Consider the following 25,530-nt stretch of genomic DNA (forward strand, 5'->3'; position numbering starts at 1 on the left):
GCGCCCCTTTCTTTGTTCACACGTTCCAAGGACGCGTCATAGGCGGGACACCCAACAGTGTGCGCTTTGCCTGGCCCCTTTGGCAGCTAACGGAAACCTGAGCCACTGACTCCATTTGAAGGACCCGACCTTGCAGAAGTGCTCCTCATGGGCAGTTACCTGAGCCGGCCCCGCCCTCGGCCGCTGTCCCCTTCTCTGGTAGGCGGGGACCCGCCCGAGACGCTTGAGAGCCTCGGGCCCGCACACCCAGCCCGCAGTGTTCCTCCGACTTGCCGAGTTCACTCGGCGGCCCCGACCCTGGACCTAACTCGCAGGCCGTCATGCGAGAATCTTGTGGCTTCACCCCGTCGTCGTCGGTACCGTCGGCGGTTTGCCATAGTCCATCTGCGGCAGTATCCAATCCAGCAGGCCCGGTGTTTATTTCTGGGGGTCTTTTCCTCAGTGCCCCACACCCGCCATCCGAAGCCTGTGCTGTCTGCCTACAGGTCCAAGATGTTCTGCACTTCAGTGATCCTGAAGATGGCATCTGCTAAGGGCAAGCTGACGCTGCGTTTGGCTCTGAAGGAGACAGTCCTCTGTATGTGGTCTTCGCTGTCTAGTCACCTCCCAAATCCTTGTGTAAGGGAGACCTTGATGAGGGCCCTCGAAGAGAATGGTCAAGCGAAAGCCAAAGGAGAGAAAGACCTGACCTCCCTGGTTGAGAGCAGGGAAGAGCTGGCAAAGCCTGGAGAAGGGTACCCAGTCCCCAAGAGGCAGGATGATCTGAGAGGGGATGCCGAGTGCAGTGGGAGCATGCAATCAGCATTTAGGCGCCTGATGGTCAATGGAGTCCTCTCTTCCTTTGTGCCCAGGCCGGGGCCTCTGAAGAGAGACTTCTGTTCTACCAGCTTAGAAGACAGCCTGATTAGGAAATCCCACACCTGCTTTTTGAGCTCATGCAGCAAACGCAATGCCATCACCAGTTCTTACAGCTCCACTCGAGGGTTCCCACCGCTGCCGAGGAGCTTCCCAGGCACAGCTGGGATCCGAAGCCCAGCCTCATACCAGCCCCAAGTGGCCGCAAAGAAAGCCAGTGAGGAAAGCTATCATTCTAGCTCTTCAGCCTCAGTAGAACCACAAAGGAAGATCAAGCATGAAAATGTTGCAGATGCACCTTCTGGGCAGAAGCAAAGTTTGAGGGATCGCTCACCTCTACCTGACAGCTCCAGGCCCCGGAAGCGCAAGATTCCTCTGCTGTTGTCCTCTAGGCGACATGACCCACTGATCCTGCTCCCACCACCCCAGGTGGGTTATCGAGTCACTGCTGAAGACCTTGACTTAGAGAAGAGAGCTGCGATCCAGTGGATCAACAAGGCCTTGGAAGGGTAAGACTGAGGCCATCTCCAACTGTAGCGCCCCTCAGCTTTCCTGTTTGTCCATACCCGCCTGTGGCAGGCACTCCCTCCTCCAGCTCCCAGCACTAATTCACAGCAGAAGACTTCTGGCAGATGCAGAACTCCCCAGGCCCAGTGGCCTTCCCATAGTTGGATGGAGGGGCACCTCCATGGGCTGTTTTTCTTGGTTCTCTCTAAACCTTTGCCTTACTTGGCTTGGCTATAAGAAAGGGGTCCTCCTTTCCCTGGTCCACCAGGGTTTATTCCCTAGTACTTTGTGCAGGGCCTCACTGGTTCTTTGGAGGAGCATTGTAGGAAACCATCAAAGTTCTGCTATGCCCAGGGCACTGTGCCTGTGGGCCAACTACCCCCATCAGGTAGCTGTCTCCATAGAGACAATGTTTCATTCCCATTGTCTTTCTGCCTGATGTGTCCCTAGAAATTGGGTGGCTGGAGCTTGTTAGGCCGGCCCACCCAGTGATCCCTGCAACCGAAGAACAAGATTTGGACCAGTTTTTCTCTAGGCAGGAGCAGGCAAGACAGCCTTCAGTCTTTCTCTTTCTACATATGAACACTTGGTACCACATAAACATTCAATAAATGAACAAAGTTGTATATGTCACACACATATATAGTCATATATGTTTATATGTTATATATGTTTTATATAGTCATATATAATATATATGTATATAATATGTATTATGTGTATTGTTAGATGTATTATATATATTACATAATTTACTATCTGTAATGTACATAATGTATATGTAATGCATATGTATAATATGTATATTTAACATGCTACATATGTATAATGTATAATATATAATTATTATACATAATAGAATATACAATATAAAATATATGCATACATTATATACATATGTAATATATGTATATATAGGTGATATATATAATAGGTGATATATATAATAATTCTTGTACATATAAAATGTATATAATATGTGTAATATATACAAAATATACAATATGTATCATATAATAATATATATCGAATACATATGTGATTTTTTGTTATGCCAAATGTTCCATGTCTTTTCTCTTTGAACATAATGGAGGAAAAATTGACTCGTACAAGTAGCTGGTCTTAACTGTGTCAGGTTTTCTGTGGCTCAGCTGATGGGAAAGCAGCACCACTTTATGCCTCTAGACACTGACTCCTGATTTTTGTATTTGAGACCATGAGGTGGCAACCCGTGCACCAGCCTTTTCCCTCTTTTGTGTCTCACAGGCTCACCCGACATCACTCTGGGCTTGATCATGCCTACTGTATGTTATGAAATGGCTGTGACAACTTAGTCTTTTTAAAAATTTTTAAATTGGATGCAACTGTAGACTTACAGGACAGTTACAAAGTTACAGAGAATCCCCATCTAGTCTTCACTGAGCTTCTCCTAATGTTAATATCTTACAGAACAATGGTTGAAACCAGGAAACTGACACTGATATGATGCTATTAGCTAAACTTCAGACTTTAATTGGATTTTCCTAGTTTTTCTAGTAAAGTTTTCTTTCTGTCCCAGTATCAGTCCAGAATCTCAAATTTGATTTAGTTGTCATGTCTCCTGAGTCTCCTCCCAACTGACCATCTCTCTGTCTTAATATCATGTGTAACCTTGATATGTCTGAAGAGTACTGGTTAGGTATTTTGTAGAATTTCCCTCAGTCTGGATTTCTCTTTTTTCTCATAAGAACATTGAGGTTAGGATTTTGAAGAAAAATCTTAGGTGATGTACCCTTCTCAGCACGTCACCTCAAGGGTACATAATATCCATATATCTTACTATGGGAAATATTAGCCTTGATCACCTGGTTAAGGTGATGTATACCAGAGTTCTCCATTGGATAATTATTTTTCCCTGTGTCATAAATATTTGAGGGGGGAAATCATACTTTGATGCTACAAAAAAATTCTGTTTATCCTTGAACTTTGCATCATCAGTGGATCTTGACTACAGCAATTATTATTGTGCTGTTTTATAAAAATTTTTTAATGTTTTTTTATTATTTATTTTTGAGGGAGAGACAGAGTGTGAGCAGGGAAGGGGCAGAGAGAGAGGGGGAGACACAGAATCTGAAGCAGGTTCCAGGCTCATACCTGTCAGCATGCGGGGCTTGAACCCACCAACCATGAGATCGTGACCTGAGCTGAAGTCAGACACTTAACCGACTGAGCCACCCAGGTGCCCCCAAAACACTTCTTGTAAGAATCACTTGGTTCAGATCCTTTCAGCTTCCTTTAAGTGAGGTTATGTGATTCATTTGTATCACACTTAGATTCATTTCTCACAGTCTGCATTCCATTTCAGGTTCCCCTAACAGTCTAACAATCTAGTTGATTTTAATTTGCAAACAGTGAATCTCACTCTTTTTGGTGTACAGTTTGGTTATGTTTTGTTGAGTACTTTTGTGTCTGAGTATTCTGTGTTTGAGTATCCATGAGAGATATTGGTCTGAAATTTTATTTTCTTGTGCTCTTTTTGTCTGGCTTTGATATCAGAGTAATATTGCTCACATAGAATGAGCTGGAAGGGTTCCCTCCTATATATCTGGAAGAATTTGTAGAAGGATTGGTATAATTTCTTCTTGAAATGTTTGGGAGGATTTACCAATGGAGCCATCTGGGCCTGGGTTTCTATGGGAAGATTTAAAAATTACTAATTCAATATCTTGCTGTAGGCCTACTAAGGTTTTCTAATTCTTCTTGAATCAGTTTCAGTAACTGGTGTCTTTCTGGGAATCTGCCCATTTCATGTAAGTTGTCTAATGTGTTGGCATAAAATTGTCCATTGTATTTCCTTATAATCTTAATATTTGTAAGGTAGAAAATGATACCCTCTCTTCAATTTCTAATTTTCTTAGTGACTTTACTCTGTATCTCCACCTAAATGTCTCCCATTCTCATTCTTGCTTTCTTTTTGGTCAGTGTGTCTAAACGTTGTTAATTGTGTTGATTTTTTGTGGTTTTTATTGCTGTTTTCTATTTTTGTTGTTAATTTAGGTTCTAATCTTTATTATTTAATTCTTTCTGCTTCCTTTGGGTTTAGTTTGCTCTTCTCTTAGAAGTTTCTTAAGGTGGAAGATTAGGGATTTGAGACCTTTCTCTTCTGTAATTTAGGCATTTTAAGCTATAAATTTGCCTTTTTAATGGCATTAGAATAATGTTGAAACTATGTTTGGATGACATTCAGTTCAATATATGTTCTAATTTCTATTATGATTTTTTTCTTTTACCCTAAGTTTAGAAGTATGTTCTTTAATTTCCAAATATTTGGGGATTTTTGCACATTTCTTTCTGGTTTTGATTTATAATTTTATTCCACTGTGATCTTAAACCTACATTTAATGATTTCAATCCTTTTAAATTTGTTGGGGCATTTTTTATGGCCAACCATATGCTCTATTTTGGAAAATGTTCCATAGGTACTTAAAAAAAGGTATATTCTACTGTTTGGGGGCAGAGTGTTCAATCAATGTCAAGTTGAGTTGTTGGATAGTGTTGTCCAAAACTTAAAAATAAGTCTTTTAGGGGAGCCTGGGTGGCTCAGTTGGTTGAGTGTCTGACTTCAGCTCATGGTTCGTGAGTTCGAGCCCCGTGTCGTCTCTGTGCTGACAGCTCAGAACCTGGAGTCTCTGTGCTGACAGCTCAGAGCCTGGAGCCTGCTTCCAATTCTGTCTCCCTCTCTGTCCCTCTGTCCCTCTCCCCCTCACGCTCTGTCTCTATCTCTCAAAAATAAATAAACGTTAAAAAATTTTAAAAAATGTCTTTTTATTCTTGCTGTTTTCCTGTCTAATTTTTCTATCAGCTATTGAAAATGGAGGCTTAAAATACTCAACTATAATTGTCTTATTGTCTGTTTTACATTTCAATTCTGTAAGTTTTGGCTGTGTGGATGTTGGAGCTCTGTTGTTAGCTGCACAGAAGTTTTAAATTGTGACAGCTTCCTGATTATTGATCATTTTATCATTATGAAATGTCCCTCTTTCTCTTTTGTAATATTTTTAGACTTAAAGTTAGCTTTGCCAAATATTGTTACAGTTAATCCAGCTCTTATGGATACTGTTTACGATTAATATATTTTTCCATTCTTTTAATTTGAATTTGTTTTTATACTTGAATCCAAGCTGTATCTCTTATAGCCCAGCATATAATGGGTCTTGCTATTTAAAATCCAGTCTCTGTTCTTTTATTTGTACTTTTTAATCTATTCACATTTATTGTAATTATTGCCAAGGTTGGGTTTACTTTTTACATTTTGCTACTTATTTTCTATTTGTCTCACGTGTGGTTTTTGTTTTTTGTTTTTTGCTTCTCTGTTGCTCCTTTACTACCTTTGTGCTAAATAGATTTTTTTAGTGTATAATTTTAATCTCCTCTCTTCCCCCTTTATTTTTACTATTTTTGAGTTATTTTCATAGTGGTTTCTCTAAGAATTACAATATGCATCTTAAATTTTCAAATATCTACCTCCTTACATGCAGATGACAAATAAATACATGAAAAGATATTTAACATCATTAGCTGGTAGGCAAATGCAAATTAAAACCACAATGAGCTATTACTACATGCCTATGAGAATGGCTAAAATAAGTAGTGATGATATCAAGTGCTGGTGAAGATGCTAGGTCATTCATACATTGATAGTCAAAATGCAAAATGATACAGCCACTCTAGAAAACAGTTTGGCAGTTCCTTTGAAAACCAAAAGTGGACTTACCATTTGTCTGAGTTGTACTCATGGCCATTTATCACAAAGAAATGAAAACTTATTTCCATGAGAAAACATGTTCACCAATGTTTATAGCAGCCTTATACCTGATATCTCAAAACTGTAAACTACCCAAAAGTCCTTCAATGGGTGAATGGTTAAACAACTATGTACATCATTCTATGAAATACTATTCAGCAATAAAAATAAACGAGGAACACCTGGGTGGCTCAGTCAGTTAAGTGTCTCCCCTTTCTCTCCGCCCCTCCCTGATCACTCTGTCTCTCAAAAATAAATAAATGTTAAAAAAAATGAACTATTGATATACGCAATTTAGATGGATCTCAAGAGAATTATGATGAGTGAATAAAGTCAGTCTCCAAAGGTTACATAGCATATGATTCCATTTATGTAACATTCTTGAAATAATAAAAGTATGGAAATAGAGAATAGATTAGTAGTTGACAAAGGTTAGGCATGGGGTGGATATATATGGCTATGAAGAGATGTCACAAGGAAGGCTTTTGGTGATAGATTAGTTCTGCATATTGATTGTGGTGGTTACACAAATCTGCATAGACATTGTAATTGAATTGCATAGAAATACACACACATAAATACATGTAAAATAATGAAAAATGAGTAAACTTTGTAGATTGTACCAATGTAATTTTTCTTGTTTTTATGTTGTTCTATAGTTATACAGGTATTGTGATTGGGGGAAATTGACTAAAGGGTACATACAAACTCCCTGTACCTTCCCCCAAATTTGCTGGCAAACATAAAATTATATCAAAATAAAATGTAAAGGAAGTATATCTCAGATTAATATGAATTAATTGATTAATACTAATTTATTTCCAGTAAATAACGTAAACTTTGCTCCAACATAGATATATTATTTTTCCTCTCTGAGAGACTGTTGCATCTTTATATGTTATAAGCCCAGGTTGATTATTATTTTGTAAACTTATGCCTTTTAAATCAGTTTCTTCATGATAAGAGCTAAGATGATGGAGTAGTAGGAGGACCCTATGCTTACCTTGTCCCTCAAACACAGCTAAATGAGTATCAAATCATTCTGAACACCCAACAAATAGATCGGAGGACTGAGAGAGCAGACTGCACAATTAGTGGGAGAGAAGAGACTACATCATGGAAGATAGGAGGTGCAGAGATGTGATTTGAGGAACAAAAGGATCTCAGGTGCTGCAGAGGAGAGGGAGCCCTGATCACAGAGGAGAGAGAGCAGCACAAAGGAGATTGCACAAAGAAAACACTTCCCCAAGGCTATTTACTGGGAAAAGGAGAGGGACTGATTATTTGAGTTTTTACAACTAGCAGAGCTCAAAGACTGGAGTTCTAGAGGTCCACACCCTGGCTGGTGTTGAATCTGGCAGGCACTACAGTGGATCCAGTGGATAAGGCAGGGAGAGGGCTGGGAGCAGATGGTGTGATCTGAGAATCCCTCAGATCCTCGCTGAAAATAAATGATATAGAAGATAATAATAATAATAATAATAATAATAATAATAATAATAATAAAACAAGTAGAACAGATCAATGAGACTAGGAGCTGGTTCCTTGACTTAATAAAATTGGTAACCCCAGCTTTATCAAAAAGAAAAGAGAAAGGACCCAAATAATAAAACCATTAATGAGAGAGGAGAAATCATAACCAACAGAAATACAATTATAAGAGAATATTATGAAAAATTCTATGTCATCAAATTGGGCAATCTGGAAGAAGTGGATAAATTCCTAGGAACATATAAACCACCAAAACTGAAACAGAAAGAAACAAAATTTAAACAGACTGATAACCAGCAAAGAAATTGAATCAGAGATCAAAAATCTCCTAACAAAAAAAATTACAGGGCCGGATGGCTTCCTAGGGGACTTCTATGAAACATTAAAAAAAAGAGTTAAAATGTATTCTTCTGAAACTGTTCTAAAAAATAGAAATGGCAGGAAAACTTCCAAACTCATTCTACAAGGCCATAATTACCTTGATTCCAAAACCAAAGACCCCACTAAAAAAGAGAATTATAGGCCAATATTCATGATGAACACGGATGCAAAAACTCATAACAAGTTACTACACATTAAATCCAACAGTACATTAAAGGAATCATTCACCACAATCAACTGAGACTTATTCCTTGGCTGTAAGTTTGGTTCAATATTCACAAATCAATCAATGTGATATACCACATTAATAAATGAAAGGATAAGAACCATATGATCCTCTCAATAGATGCAAACATATGTCAAAAAGCATTTGACAAAATACAGCATCCATTCTTGATAAAACCCTCAACAAAGGGATGTTAAAGGGGACTCTGAGTATAAAGGAAAGGCCATGAGTAAGAATTAGAAAAATAAGAAGTATAAAAGGAGTAAAAATAAGGATATCAGTCAAGGGACTCACAAAATAAAAGGACATAAACTATGACACCATATACCTAAAACGTGGGGAGAAGAGTAAAGAATGGGTTCAAACTTAAGTGACCATCAACTTAAGATAGACTGCTGTGTGCAGAAGATGTTATACACACTTAATGGTAACCACAAATCAAAAACCAGTAGTAGATATGCAAAAAATGAAGAGAAAGTCATCCAGGTATGTCACTAAAGACAGCAAACTTATGGTGAGAGAAGACAGCATGGAAAGAAAGGAACAGAGAAAATCCACAAAAAGAAACACAAAACAAATAACAAGATGGCAGTAAGTACATACCTATTATAATTGTTTTTAATGTAAATGTACTAAATGCTCCAATCAAGAGACATAGGGTGATAGACTGGATAAAAAAAAAAAAAAGAGCCATCTATATGTTGCCTACAAGAGACTCATGTAAGACCCTAACAACACATGCATATTGAAAGTGAAGGGATGCAGAAGCATTTATCATGCAAATGGATGTGAAAAGAAAAGCAGGGGTAGCAATACTTATATGAGAAAAAATTGACTTTAAAACAAAGACAGTAACAAGAGATAAAGACGGACACTATATAATCATTAAGGAGACAATCCAAAGAGAAGGCATAACAATTGTAAGTATGTATGCACCCAACATGTCAGCACCCAAACACATAAAATGGCTAATGACAAATATAAGGGAACTAACTGATAGTAACACAATAATAGTAGGGGATACCCCACTTACATTGATGGACAGATCATTCAGACAGAAAATCAACCAAGAAATGGTGGCTTTGAATGACACAGTAGACCATACAGATTTAATAGATATATTCAGAGCATTTCATCCTATAACAGCACAATACACATTCTTTTCACCAGCACACAAAACATTCTCCAGAATAGATGACATATTAGTCACAAAACAAGTCTCAACAATTTCAAAAAGATCAAATTATACCATGCATCTTTTCTGACCACAATGCAATGAAATTAGAAATCAACCACAAAAAAAATTTTGGAAAGAGCACAAATATTTGGAGTCATTTTAAATAACATGCTACTAAACAATGAATAGTTCAGTGAAGAAATGAAAGAGGAAATCAAAAAATACATGAAGACAAATGAAAATGAAAACATAGTAGTCCAAAACCCCTGGGATACAGCAAAAGTGGTTCTAAGAGGGAAATTAATAGCAATACAGGCCTGCCTCAAGAAGCAAGACAAATGTGAAATAAAAAATCTAAACTTACACCTAATGGAACTATAAAAAGAACAACAAACAAAGCCTAAAGCCAGCAAAAGGGAAATCATAAAGATTAGAGCATAAATAATCAATGAAACCAACAGCTTGTTCTCTGAAAAGATCAACAAAATTAATAGCTTCTACCCAGACTCATCAAAAGAGAAAGGGAAGGAGGGAGGGAGGCAGAGTGAGAGAGAGAGAGAGAGAGAGGACTCAAATAAAAAAACCCAGAAATTAAAGAGGAGAAATAACAACCAACACCACAGAAATACAAAGGATTTTAAGAAAATTTTATGAAAAAATATATGCCAACAAACTGGACAACCTAGAAGAAATAGATAAATTTGTAGAAAGAAATAAACTACCAGAACTGAGTCAGGAAGAAATAGAAAATCTGATTAGACAGATTACCAGCAAGATAATCTTTTCCAAAATATAGAAGAGAAAAGATCACTTCCAAATTCATTCTATGAGGCCAACATTACCCTGATTCCAAAACCAGATAAAGATACTACACAAAAAGAGAACCACAGGCCAATATCTCTAATGAACATAAATGTAAAAATCCTCAAAATTATATTAAACTGAACCCAACAATATATTTTTAAAAATTCACCATGATCAAGTGGGATTTATTTCTGGGATGCTAGTGTGTTTTAATATTTTCAAATCAATCAATGTAATACATCACATTAATAAGAGAAAGGACAAAACCATACGATCACTTCCTTAACTGCAGAAAAAGCATTTGAAAAAGCATAAGATACACTCATGACAAAACCCTCAACAAAGTATTTAGAGGCAACATACCTCAACATAATAAAGGCCTTTTATGAAAAACCCATAGCTAACACCATAGACAAAGGTGAAAAATTGAGAGCTTTTCCTCCACGGTCAGGAACAAGATGGGGCTGTCCACTCTCACCAGTTATCCAGCGTAGTACTAGAAGTCCTAACCACAGCAATCAGACAAGAGAAAGGAATAAAAGGTGTCCAAATTGGTAAGGATGAAGTAAAACTTTCACTATTTGCAGATGACCTGATACTATATATACAGAAAACTCCAAAATCTACTAGAACTGATAAATGAATTAATCAAGGTCACAGGATACAAAATTAATGTACAGAAATCCACTGCATTTCTATATGCCAATAATGAAGCAGCAGAAGAGAAATTAAGAAAGCAATCCCATTTACAGTAGCACTAAAAGTAATAAGATACTTAGGAATAAATTTAACCAAAGGGGTGAAATTGAAATTGAAGATGACACAAAGAAATGGAAAGTAATTCCATGCTCATGAATTGGAAGAACGAATATTATTAAAATGTCTATACTACCCAAAGCAATCTACACATTTAATGCAACCCCTATCAAAATACAAATGGGATTTTTCACAGAACTAGAACAAACAATCCTAAAACTTGTATGGAACCACAAAAGACCCCAAATACCAAAGCAATCTTTGAAAAAAAAGAAAAAGAAAAAAGAAAACAGGAAGCATCACAATTCCACACTTCAAGTTATATTACAAAGCTACAGTAATCAAGACAGTATGGTACTGGCACAAAAATAGAAACATAGATCAATGGAACAGAATAGTAAGCCCAGAAATAAACCTGTAATTATATGGTCAATTAATCTTCAACAAAGGAGACAAGACTATTCAATGGGAAAAAGACATTCTCTTTAACAAAATGTGTTTGGAAAACTGGACAGCTACATCCAAAAGAATGAAATTGGACCACTTTTTTTTTTACATCATACACAAAAATAAACTCAGAATAGATTCAGAATTTAAATGTGAGACGAGAAATCATAAAGATCCCAGATGAGAGCACAGGCAGTAATTTCTCTGACATCAGCCATAGTGACATCTTTCTAGATAAATCTCTTGAAGCAAAGGAAATAAAAGCAAAAATAAAATATTGGTATTACATCAAAATAAAGAAGTTTCTGCACAGCAAAGGAAACAACAAAACTAAAAGACAACCTATGGAATTGGAGAAGATATTTGCAATATAAGAGATATTCACTGAAAAGGAAAAAATAAAACTCCATTTCCAAATGGCATGATGGTCTGTATAGAAAATCCCAGGAAAATCTACAAAATAAATCCTCCTGAAGCAAATTATTGAGCTTGACCTGCTCTCAGGATACAAGATCAATACACAAAAATGAATTTCATTTCTATATACTAATGGTGAATAGGTAGAAACTAAAATCAAAGCCACAATAACACACTTACAATTTCTTTAGAGAAAACGAAATACTGAGGTATAAATCAAACAAGATATGCACAGGATCTGTGAGATAAAAATAAAAAATGCAAATGGAAGAAATAAAAGATGATCTAAATTCTTGGAGAGACCTACCACATGAAAGGACCAAAAATCTCAACATAATAAAGATGTCAAATCTCTCTGAATTCATTTATAGGGTTTTTTTTTGCTTGCTTATTTGTTTGTTTGTTGGGTTTTTAAATGTTTTTAAGTTTTAATTCCAATGTAGTTAACATACAATGTTACATTTGTTTCAGGTGTACAGTATAGCGATTCAACAATTCTATATACTACTCAGTGCTCATCAAGGTGTATACTCTTAATCCCCTTTACCAATTTCATCCATCTCCCCACCCACTTCCCCTCTACTAACCATCTCTTCTCTATAGTTTGTTGATTTTATTTTTTTCAGAAAAGTGGGGTTTTGCTTAATTTTCTCTATTTTCCTGTTTCAATTTCATTGGCTGCTGCTTTTGTCTTTAATAATTCTTTCCTTCTGCTTTCTTGGTATTTATTTTTATTTTTTTCTAATTTCTGGAGGTAGGAACTTAGATTATTGAGTTCTATTGAGTTCTGTTTTTTTTAATGTTTGTTTGTTTTTAAGAGAGAGAGAGAGAGAGACAGAGAGACAGAGTGTGAGCAGGGGAGGGTCAGAGAGAGAGGGAGACACAGAATCCAAAGCAGGCTCCAGGCTGTGAGCTGTCAACACAGAGCCCGATGTGGGGCTCAAACCCATGAATGGTGAGATTATGACCTGAGCCAAAGTCAAACGCCCAACTGACTGAGCCACCCAGGTACTTAGTGAATTCTGTTTTCTAAAGTAAGCATTTGTTGCTATAAGTGCCTCTCTCAGCACTGCTTTGGCTACATCCCACAAATTGTGATAAGTTGTGCTTTCATTTACATTCAATACATAATATATATATTTTTCCTGTGGGACTTTCTCTTTGACTCATGAATTATTTAGAAGTATGTCATCTAATTTCCAAATATTTGAAGATTTTTTTGTTCACTTTCTGTAATTTATTTCTAGCTTTATGCTAGTATGGTCAGAGAACCTTCTCTATGATTTCTACTCTTTTAAATTTGTTAAGGTTTATTTTATGGTCCTCCTTAAGTGTTATCTTGATAATTGTTCTATGGATGTCAGAAAAGAATGTGTATTTTACTATTTTTGGAGTATTTTACAAACGTCCATCAAGTTCTTTTTCTTTATATCATTGCTGAATTCTTCTATTTTGCTGATTTTCTGTTTAATTTTATCAATTGATAAATGAGGACTGAAACCCCCAACTATACTTGTGAATTTGTCTATTCTTTTGGTGCTTTCAGTTTTTTGCTTCATGTAGTTTGTTTTTTTTAAAAAAAAATTTAAATGTTTATTTATTTTGAGAGAGTGACAGAGTGTGAGTGGGGGAGGGTCAGAGAGAGAGGGAGACACAGAATTCGAAGTAGGCTCCAGGCTCTGAGCTGTCAGCACAGAATCTGATGCAGGGCTTGAACTCAACCTGAGCCCAAGTCAGATGCTTAACCGACTGAGCCACCCAGGCGCCCCATGCTTCATGTGTTTTGAAGCTTTATTGTTTGGTACATACACCTTTAGGATTGCTGTATCTTCTTGGTGGATAGGTCCGTTTGTTGTTACGTAATGTCCCTATTTATCCCTACTTACTTTCTTTGCACCAAAGTCTACTTTATCTGATGTTAATATATCCCTTTCTGATTAAAAAAATAATGTTTGCATGCTTTGTCCTTTTCCTTTCCAGCATAGGTATGTCATTATGTTTGAGGTGAGTTTTTGCAGGCAAACTACGTTTAGGTCTGCCAAACTCTGTCTTTCAATTTGTGTATTCAGACCATAGACATTTAAAGTAATTATTGGTATATTCGGGCATGGTTCTGTCCTTTTATTATTTGTTGTCTGTTTCCTATATTTCTCGTTCTTCTGCTACTTTTTCCTTCTATCCTGTAAGTTAGCTGAACATTTTTAGAGTTCCATTTTGACTGATTTATAGTGTTCTCCAGCATATTACTTTTTGTGTAGTTTTCATAGTAGTTGTTCTAGTTATAATCATACATATATGTAATCACAGCCTACTGGTGTTGATGTCTTATCACTTCAAGTGAAATGTAGAAACTTTACCTACCTTTACCCTTCCACTTTAAAAAATATAATTATTTCCACTATATACTTTAAGTACCACATCACATGGTGTTATAACTTTTGCTTCAACCATAAAATATGATTAAAGAAACTCATGAACTGAAGGATTGTGTATTATATTTACTTCCAGTTTTATCATTTTCTTTCTATTTGGAGATCTTCCTTTAGCTGGTATTTAAGACTAGGTCTGTTAGCAATAAATTCTCTTAGTTTTCCTTGTCTTAGGATATCATTATTTCTTATTCACTCTTGAAGGAAGGACATGGGATTCAAAATTGACAGTTCTCTGCTTTCAACGCCTGAAAGATGTGTCTTTTCTTTTTAGCCTCCATTGTTTTAGATGAGAAATCTGTTGTCGTTCAAATGGGTGCTCTCTTCAATGCAATATCTTGCTTCTTTCTGGCTGTTTTAAAGTTGTTTCCCTTTTTGGGGCACCTGGGGGGCTTAGCCAGTTTAGCATCCGACTAGATTTCTGTTCAGGTCATGATCTCGAAGTGGTGAAATCAAGCCCTGCATCAAGCCCCAAGTTGGACTGTGAGCATGGAGCCTGCTTAGGATTCTCTCTCTCTCTCTCTCTCTCTCTCTCTCTCTCTCCCCCTCCCTCCCTCCATACCTCCCTCCCTCTCTCTCTCTCAGCCCCTCCCCTGCTCATGCTCACTCTCTCTCAAAATAAATAAACATTAAAAGAACAAATAAAATTGTTTCCTTGTTAGTTTTCAGAAGTTTAGTTTTGCTGTGTCTCGGCATGGATTTTTCTTTTCTTGTTATCCTTTTTGGGAATTGTTCAGCTTCTTGAATCTGTAGAATTATGTCTTTTGCCAAATTTGGGACTTTCAGCCATTATTTCTTCCAATACATGTTTATTTCCACACGTTGTCCTCTCCTTCTTCTGGGGCTCTGATAGTATAAATTCTATGAATGGTAGACCTCCTTTTTATTTAGTCCTTTAAGTTCCCGAGGATCTTTCACACACTCTTCCCCCCTTTTTTGGTCTACTGTGTTCTCTTTACTCAGATTGGGTAAATTCTACTCACTTGTTTTCATTGATTCTGTCCTCTGTCATCTTCACTTACTATTGAGTCTATCTAGCAAGTTTTTAAACGTTAGTTATTTTATTTCAGTTGTATAATTTCCACTTAAGGTTTTGGAGAAGTTAAAATGGCAGAATAGTGGGGGTTATGCTGAGCTTGCCTTGTCCTTCCAACACAGCTAGATCATCATCAAATTATTTTTAACAACTAGGAAATCAGTCGAAGGATTAAGAAAATAATCTGTACAATTGGAGTGGGAGAACATGGCAGATGTGAGGTTCAGAGCTATTAATTGAGGGAGAGGAAAGTCTCAGTACCACAGCGGGAAGGGAAACATTTTCACGGAGAATGGTCAGGAAGAGAGGGAGAGAGTGGTGGGGAAGGAATGACTTGTAGGATTCACACAAGACTCCATGGTGTGTGGATCCCCTGGGTCGCACTAAGAGATATTGCTTCCTTTCCCGGTGTATATTTGGAAGAGGGCTTTTGTTTGTTTGTTTTTGGTTTTGTCTCTTCAAGGACAACAGTCCTGTTGGGAGCCATTGAGTGGCCATTCAATAGCAGGGAATTGCTATGGTAGCACCTGCAGATGGTAGACATACTGGTTGCAGCTTTTTGCTGTTCACTGCAGTAGACTCCAGCCACTTGGCTTGCCTTGTGTGACTGCTTTTCTGGAACAGAGGCACACAGAGACTGCAAATAACCTGATCACAGCTTTTCACTGTGTGCCACAATATATTCCAGCCACTGTGAGCGTGCCATGTGACTACTTTTCTGGGACAGGCCAGTGAAGGGCAGAGGAAGAGAGCAGGTCTGCTCTCCAGGCCTGGCCCTTTAAGACTTGGGGTTTTGAATCACAGTCACCAGCCAGAGATAAAACACAGGAGAACTGTGGTGCTGGGTGTGCCAACTGCCAGGTACAGACAGGTTAAGGACAGGGATTTGACAAAAGCCTAGGACGCTTTTCTGTAAGGGCCACCTGAACAGAGGTGAGTTCCCCTCCTATGGGATTAAAGGGTGATGTGATGCCATCTTCCTTCTACTCCCCAATCCCAGCAACATCAGGCTTCAGAGGGAAGCACAGCGCCATCTAGTGGAGGCTGAAGTCTTTTACATCAAGTCCCACCCCCTGCATCCTGGAAGTGTTTCCATGACACACGTCAGCCTGAGAGTCAGTGATGCAGGACGTTCCGGCAAAGACCAGCACAAACAACTCCCTTGCACCAAGTCTACAGATCGTAGTGTTGCAAAGTTTCGGCTCGAGGGAAAATATGATCTAACTTCAGTTTTACCGTTATTCTTTATTTTATTATTATTTTTCATTTATTTTCTTGTTTTTTAAATTCTTTTTATTATTATTATTTTTATTTATACATTTTATATATATACATATTCTTTTAATTTTATTGTTTCTTGTTTTTTATATTTTGTTATATATATGCATATATATATATATATATATATATATATATATATATATTGAAGTTTATTTATTTTGAGACAAAGACAGAGTGTGAACAGGGGAGGGGCAGAGAAAGAGAGGGAGAGTGACAATCGCAAGCAGGCCCCGCACTGTCAGCATGGAGCTCGATGAGGGGCTCAAACTAAAAAACTGTGAGATCATGACCTGAGCTGAAACTAAGAGTAGGATGCTTAACCTACTTAACCACTCAGGCACCCCTATTTTATTTTCTTATATTTTATTTTATTTTTGGATCTAGATTTCTTTAGCAAGTAGACCAAAACACATACAGGATCTAGGCGGTTTTTTGTTTGCTTGTTTTTCTTTATTTTTTTTCTTCTTCTTTTCTTTTCTGGACAAAATAACAAGATGGAGAAATTCATCCCAAAAGAAAGAACAGTAGACTTCAAGTTGTGTTACAAAGCTGTAATCATCAAGACAGTATGGTACTGGCACAAGAACAGACACTCAGATCAATGGAACAGAATAGAGAACCCAGAAATGGACCCACAAATGTATGGCCAACTAATCTTTGACAAAGCAGGAAAGAATATCCAATGGAATAAAGACAGTCTCTTCAGCAACTGGTGCTGGGAAAACTGGACAGAAACCTGCAGAAAAATGAACCTGGACCACTTTCTTACACCATACACAAAAATAAACTCAAAATGGATGAAAGACCTCAATGTAAGACAGGAAGCCATCAAAATCCTCGAGGAGAAAGCAGGCAATAACCTCTTTGACCTTGGCCACAGCAACTTCTTAGTCAACACGTCTCCGGAAGCAAGGGAAACAAAAGCAAACATGAACTACTGGGACCTCATCAAAATAAAAACCTTCTGCACAGCAAAGGAAACAATCAACAAAACTAAAAGGCAACCAACAGAATGGGATAAGATATTTGCAAGCTACATATCAGATAAAGGATTAGTGTCCAAAATCTATAAAGAACTTATCAAACTCAACACCCAAAAAACAAATAATCCAGTGAAGAGATGGGCAAAAGACATGAATAGACACTTCTCCAAAGAAGACATCCAGATGGCCAACGGACACATGAAAAAATGCTCAACATCACTCATCATCAGGGAAATACAAATCAAAACCACAGTGAGATGCCACCTCACACCTGTCAGAATGGCTAACATTAACAACTCAGGCAACAACAGATGTTGGCGAGGATGCAGAGAGAGAGGATCTCTTTTGCACTGCTGGTGGGAATGCTAGCTGGTGCAGCCACTCTGGAAAACAGTATGGAGTTTCCTCAAAAAAATTAAAAATAGAACTACCCTATGGCCCAGCAATTACAGTACTAGGTATTTATCCAAGGGATACAGGTATGTTGTTTTGAAGGGGCACATGCACCCCAATGTTTATAGTAGCACTATCCACAATAGCCAAAGTATGGAAAGAGCCCAAATGCCCCTCAATGGATGAATGGATAAAGAAGATGTGGTATATATATACAATGGAGTATTACTCAGCAATCAAAAAGAATGAAATCTTGCCATTTACAACTACATGGATGGAACTGGAGGGTATTATGCTAAGAGAAATTAATCATTCAGAGAAAGACAAATATCATAAGACTTCACTCATATGAAGACTTTAAGATGCAGAACAGATAAACATAATGGAAGGGAAGCAAAAATAATATAAAAACGGAGGGGGACAAAGCGTAAGAGAACAAACTGAGGGTTACTGGAGGCGTTGTGGGAGGGGGGATGGGCTAAATGGGTAAAGGACATTAAGGAATACACTTCTGAAATCATTGCTGCACTATATGCTAACTAACTTGGATGTAAATTTAAAAAATAAATTAAATAAAATGGTAAAAAAATTTAAAAAAAGAAAGAAAGAACAGGCAGTAGAACTCACAGCCAGGGATTTAATCAATACAGATATAAGTAAGATGTCTGAACTAGAATTTAAAACCATGATTACAAGGATACTAGCTGGGCTTGAAAAAAGCATAGAAGATGCTAGAGAGTCCCTTTCTGCAGAGATAGAAGAACTAAAATCTAGTCATGCTGAAGTTAAAAATGGTATAATTGAGATTCAATCTCCAATGGATGCCATGATGGCAAGGATGGATGAAGCAGAGTAATAAATCAGTGACACAGAAGATAAAATTATGGAAAATAATGAAGCTGAAAAGAGTGGGAAACAAGGCAAAAGACCCACAATACAAGACATAGAGAGAACCCAGTGACTTATTAAGAGGAAAACAATTATATCATAGGAGTCCCAGAAAATGAAGAGACACAAAAAGGGGCAGAAGGTGTATGTGAGCAAATTATAGCTGAAAACTTTCCTAATCTGGGGAGGACACAGACATCAAAATCCAGAAGCACAGACAACTCCCTTTAAGTTCAACAAAAGCTGACGATTACCAAGGAATATCATAGTCAAATTCACAAATACACAGACAAGGAAATAATCATGAAAACAAGGGGAAAAAAACCTTACCTACAAGGCAAGAGAGATCGGTTCACAGCAGATCTGTCTACAGAATCTTGGCAGGCCACAAGGGAATGGCAGGAAATATTCAACATGCTGAATGGGAAAAACATGCAGCCAAGAATTCTTTATCCAGCAGGGCTGTCATTCAGAATGGAAGGAGAGATAAAGAGTTTCCCAGACAAACAAAACTAAAGGAGTTCATGACCAGTAATCCAGCCCTGCAAGAAATTTTAAGTGAGACAGTGAGACTCTTTCAGTGGAGAAAAAACAAAACAAAACAAAAGACCAAAAGCAACAATGACTAGAAAGGACCAGAGAATATCACCAGAAACACCAGTTCTACAGACAACACAATGTTCATATTTTTCAATAATCACTCTGAGTGTAAATGGACTAAATGTTCCAATCAAAAGACATAAGGTATCAGAATGGGTTAAAAAAAACCAAAAACAGGATCCATTTATATGCTGCCTACAAGAGCCTCATTTTAGACCTAAAGACACCTGCAGATGGAAAGTGAGGGGATGGAGAACCATCTATCATGCTAATGGACATTAAAAGGAAAGCCAGAGTAGCCACATTTATAGCAGATAAACTAGATTTTAAAACAAAGACTGTATCAAGAGATGAAGAAGGGCATTATATCATAATTAAGGGGTCTATCTATCAAGAAGATTTAAGAATTATAAATAATTATGCCTCTAACTTGAAAGCACTCTAATATATAAATCATTAATAACAAACACAAAGAAACTTATTGACAGTAACACAATAATAATAGGGAACTTCAACACCTCATTCACAGCAATGGACAGATCATCCAAGCAGAAAGTCAACAAGGAAATAATGGCTTTGAGTAACACACTGGACCGGATGGACTTAATAAATATATTCAGAACATTTCATTCTAAAACAGCAGAATACACATTCTTCTTAAGTGCAAATGGAACATTCTCCATAATAGATCATATACTGGGTCACAAATCAGCACTCAACAAGTACAAAAAGATCAAGATCATCCATGCATATTTTCAGGTCACAACACTATGAAACTTGAAGTTAACTACGAGAAAAAATTTGGAAATCCCTCAAATACATGGAGGTTAAAGAACATCCTACTAAAGAATGAATGGGTTAACCAGAAAATTAAAGAATAAATAAATAAATGAATGGAAGCAAATGAAAATGAAAACACGACAGTCCAAACCCTTTGGGATGAGGCAAAGACAGTCCTAAGAGGAAAGTACATTGCAATTCAGGCTTATCTCAAGAAGCAAGAAAGGTCCCAAATATACAACCTAATCTTACACCTAAAGGAGATAGAAAAGGAAAAGCAAATAAAGCCTAAAGCCAGCAGAAGAGGGGAAATAATGAAGATTAGAGCAGAAATAAATGATATAGAAACAAACAAACAAAAAACCTCGAGTAGAACATATCAATGAAACTAAGAGCTAGTTCTTTGAAAGAATAGATAAAATTAATAAACCCTTAGCCAGATATATAAAAAAGAAAATAAAAAGGACACAAATAGATAAAATAATGAGTGAAAAAAGACAGATCACAACCAATACCACAGAAATACAAACAATTATAAGAGAATACTATGAAATATTATATGCTAACAAATTGGGCAATCTGGAAGAAATGTACAAATTCCTAGACACTCACAAACTATCAAAACTGAAACAGGAAGAAACAGAAAATTTGAACAGACCTATAACCAGCAAGTAAATTGAATCAGTAATCAAAAATCTGCCAACAAACAAGAGTCCTGGGCCAGATGGCTTCCCAGAGGCATTTCACCAGACATTTAAAGTAGAGTTAATACCTATTGTTCTCAAACTGTTCCAAAAGAAGAGAATGGAAGTAAACTTTCAAACTCATTCTATGAAACCAGCATTACCTTGATTCCAAAACCAGACAAAGATCCCACTAAAGTGCAGAGTTATGGGCCAATATCCCTAATGAACACGGATGTAAAAATTCTCAACAAGATGCTGGCCAATCAATTTCAACAGTATATTAAAAGAATTATTCATCACGATCAAGTGGGCTACAGGGCTGCTTCAATATTTGTATATCAATCATGATACACCTCATTAATAAAAGAAAGGATAAGAATCCTATGGTCCTGACAATAGATACAGAAAAAACATTTGACAAAATACAGAATTCCTTCTTGATAAAAACCCTCAAGAAAGTATGGATAGATGGAACATACCTCAACATCATAAAAGCCATATATGAAAGATCCACATCTAATATAATCCTCAATGGGGAAAAACTGAAAGCCTTTTTCCCTATACTGAGGAATGAGACAAAGACATCCACTCTCATCATTACTATTAGCCTCAGTAATCAGAAAACAAAAAGAAATAAAAGGCATCCAAATCAACAGAGAAGAAGTAAAACTTTCACTATTTGCAGGAGACATGTACTCTACATGGGAAACCTGAAAGACTCCATCAAAAAATTTCTGGTACTGATACATGAATTCAGGAAAGTTGCAGGATATAAAATCAATGTACAGAAATTGGTGTATACCAATAATGAAGCAACAGAAAGAGAAATCAAGGTATTAATCCGATTTACAATTGCACCCAAAACTGTAAGACATCTAGAGAAAAACCTAACCAAAGATGTAAAAGATCTCTACACCTGAAAATTATAGAATGCTTGTGAAAGAAATTGAAGAAGACACAAAGAAATGGAAAAAGTTCCATGCTCATGGATTGGAAGAACAAACATTTTTAAAATGTCTAAACTACCCAAAGCAATCTACACATTTAATGCAATCCCTATCAAGATACCAACAGCATATTTTGCACAGCTAGAACAAACAATCCTAAAATTTGTATTTAACCACAAAAGACCCATATAGCCAAAATAATCCTTAAAAAGAAAAAAACTGGAGGCATCATGATTCTGGAATTCAAGCTATACTAAAAAAACTCTAATGATGAAAACAGTATGGTATTGACCCCCAAACAGACACATTAATCAATGGAACAGAATAGAAAACCCAGAAATGGACCCAGAACTATATAGTCAACTAATCTTTGACAAAAGAGGAAAGACTCTCCAATGGAAAAAAGACCGTCTCTTCAACAAATGTTTCTGGGAAAATGGATGCCATGACATGCAGAAGAATGAATCTGGACCACTTTCTTACACCATACATAAAAATAAATTCAAAATGGATGAAAGACCTAAATGTAAGACAGGAAACCATCAAAATCCTAAAGGAGAATACAGGCAGCAACATGTTTGGCCTTGGCTGGAGCAACCTCTTACTAGACATGTCACCAAAGGCAAGGGAAACAAAAGTAAACATGAACTATTGGTATTTCATCAAAATAAAAAGCTCTGCACAGTGAAGGAAAAAATCAAAGGCAAACAAAAATCAAAAACAAAACTAAAAGGCAGCCTATGGAATGGGAGAAGATATTTGCAAATGACATATCTGATCAAGGGTTAGTATCCGTAATCTATGAAGAACTTATCAAACTCAAAACCAAACAACCCAGCTATGAAATGGGCAGAAGACATGGACAGTTTTCAAAAGAAGGCATCCAGATGGCTAACAGACACATGAAAAGATGCTCAACATCACTTCTTATCAGGGAAATACAAATCAAAACCATGATTAGATACCACCTCACACCTGTAAGAACGGCTAAAGTTAAAAACATAGAAACAACAGCTGTTGGCAAGGATGCAGAGAAACAGGAACCCTCTGGCACTGTTGGTGGGAATGCAAACTGGTGCAGCCTTTCTGGAGAACTGTATGGAGGTTCCTCAAAACACCAAAAGTAGAACTGCCCTACAATTCAGCGATTGTACTAGTCAGAATTTACCCAAAGGATACAAAAATATGGATTTGAAGGGGGTACAGGCAACGTTTATGGCAGCATTACAAACAATAACCAAACTGTGGAGAGAGTCCTAATGTCCATTGACTGATGAATAAAGAGGAAGTGGGGTGTGTGTGTGTACACACACAATGGAATATTACTCAACTATCAAAAAGAATGAAATCTCGCCATTTGTAATTACATGGTTGGAGCTAGAACGTATTATGCTAAGCAAAATAAGTCCATCAGAGAAAGACAAATACCATATGTTTTCACTCATATGTAGAATTTAAGGAACAAAACAGATGAACATATGAGATGGTGGCAGGGAGGAAGAGAAGAGAAGGAAACAAACCACAAGAAACAAACCACAGACCAAACTGTGGGTTGATGGAGGGAAGTCGGTGGGGGATGGACTAGATGGGTTAGGGGTATTAAGGAGTGCACATGTTATGAGCACTGGCTGTTGTATGTAAGTAAGTGATGGATCACTAAATTCTACTCCTGAAACCAATATTGCACTGTATGTTAACTAAAATTTAAATTTAAAAAATTCTTCTTGGTTCTCCCCCCCCCCATTTTTTTCTTTTAAAAATAACTTCTATTTTATTGCTTAAAATTTTAGTCTTTTTTTATTTGTTTCAGGAGAGAATTTGTAATTTATTATTGATGCATATTTATGATGACTGCTTTAAAATATTTAACATTCCATCATCTTACTCATTCTGGTTTTGGTGTCAGCAAACTCTTTTATTCAAATTGTGATTTCACTGGTTCTTGGTATGAGGAATGATTTTTCTGTTATATCCTCAATGTTTTGGTTACGTTGTTAAGAGACTCTTTATCCTATTTCAATATTCTATTTAGCAGGTAGTTTTGCTGTTTAAGTTTAGCCTGTATGTTCTGACCTATTTTTGTGAGCTTGACAGTTTAATTCCAGAGACTTGCAATGTTATTCTGTTCTGCTTTATTCTTAATTCTCCTTAATTCTGCTAGTACTCTCTGTGGGGACAGTGAGTGTTCACTGGGTTGCCTGGTATCCCTGAGCTACCTCCTGTTGAAGATAGGGTGTCAGTAGCCATTTCTTTGAGGTCTTCTTATGCCACTGTTAAAGGGCAAAGAGACAAAGGGCTTTGCTGCTGCTGCTGCTGCTGCTGTTGTTGCTGTCATGGGCAGTTGGGGTTGTTTGCTGATGACTCAGTTGTAGAGTGAGGGTTGAATCTCTCCATGAAGTCTCTGTTGGGCTTCTCTATTCTTGTTCTTTGGCCAGAGACAGCAGGATTTTATTGTTGTTGTTGTTGTCGTTTTGTATATGCCCATTGGTGGTTCTAGGTTCTAGAACCCAGGTTCTTGGTTCTGGCACCAAGTCCTGGATATATGAGAAATTAACACACACAAGGAATTTGTCATATGTCATTCCTCCTGTTCCTAGTTAGTCCACTTTCATTTTTCCAGTCTTCAGAGTCTTTTTCATTGCTATCTGCATAATTTCTGAGGTGTTTTGTTCCATTAGAGGGGAGACACAGGGAACAGTAGTAAGTTTATACCATCTTGTTATGGTTCTGGTGTCTCTAACATTGCTTTTTGAGGAGAGGCTTTGCTGACCACCCCACTCTGCCACTGTGGAAGTCCCATACCCAAATCAGTTTAACTGTAAATTTGCTGACAAAAGTCTCATTTATTCCATATTTGTATCCTCCTCTGAAGGATCCTAACACAGTCCCAATACCCATCAACTGTTCCCATTAATTAAAAAATAACAATTTTTATACATGTGTGTTTTAAATGGGTAAAGATACTGATTACATTACATAATTATGCATTTCTGGGATCCTTTTTCCTGTATTCTAAGTCTGTTCTCTAGGCTCACTTTTGTTCTTTCTGATACTATTATTAAATAGTTCCTTTAAGTGAGGCTGTATGGGAGTAAGTTCTCTTATTTTATATCTATGACTTTTTTAGCCCTTACTTTTGAAAGATAATGTAGATACGTATAAGGTTTTTAGGTTGATACATAAATCCCCTTACCACCTTTATATTAGGGCATGGTTATGTGAAGACACTATAAGTTTTTAGTCTGTTGGCCAAGTACATTCCCATGGATAAGATTTTGTGTTCTTGTGTCAGGGTCAGTCATTCAAATGTGGACTCACATGTGTGTTGGGTAAGTTACTAATCCTCTGTTTACTTACAGATAAAATAAGGATAATCATTAGTGAGAGTTACAGAGTGCTTATATAAGTCCTCCTCTATGTCAAGTGCTTTGTGTCTAATACCCTTTTTTATTATTTATGTTGTTACTATTATTTTTTTCTCTTTTACAGATGATGGAGCTAATATCCAGAGCAAACTTGAGGACAGTGACATCATGACTCATCTGCATATGAGCTGACCCTCAAATCTGAGTACATATACTGTACTCTGTACTTGTAGTGCAATATTACATTCTATGTAGGGTCATTTTGATACTTAAATAAGATAATCATCTAAAGTGCTAA

General features: G+C 37.0%; 1 protein-coding gene across 2 annotated transcripts; it reads left to right on the top strand.

Annotated features, from left to right (window-relative positions):
- LOC109278979 (nuclear envelope pore membrane protein POM 121-like) lies at nucleotides 1-25,530 on the top strand. Of its 2 annotated transcripts, none has more exons than XM_019469711.2 (2): nucleotides 1-1,284; nucleotides 25,357-25,530. In XM_019469711.2, exons 1-2 carry the CDS (start codon nucleotides 148-150, stop codon nucleotides 25,402-25,404), a joined length of 1,185 nt encoding a protein of 394 aa, XP_019325256.1. In that variant the 5' UTR covers nucleotides 1-147; the 3' UTR covers nucleotides 25,405-25,530. The 2 variants fall into 2 exon arrangements, with proteins under 2 accessions (XP_019325256.1, XP_019325255.1); XM_019469710.2 differs by having other exon boundaries at nucleotides 5-1,364.

Source organism: Panthera pardus, unplaced genomic scaffold (assembly GCF_024362965.1).
Source record: "Panthera pardus isolate Hobbes unplaced genomic scaffold, ASM2436296v1 HiC_scaffold_2, whole genome shotgun sequence".
Taxonomy (NCBI): domain Eukaryota; kingdom Metazoa; phylum Chordata; class Mammalia; order Carnivora; family Felidae; genus Panthera; species Panthera pardus.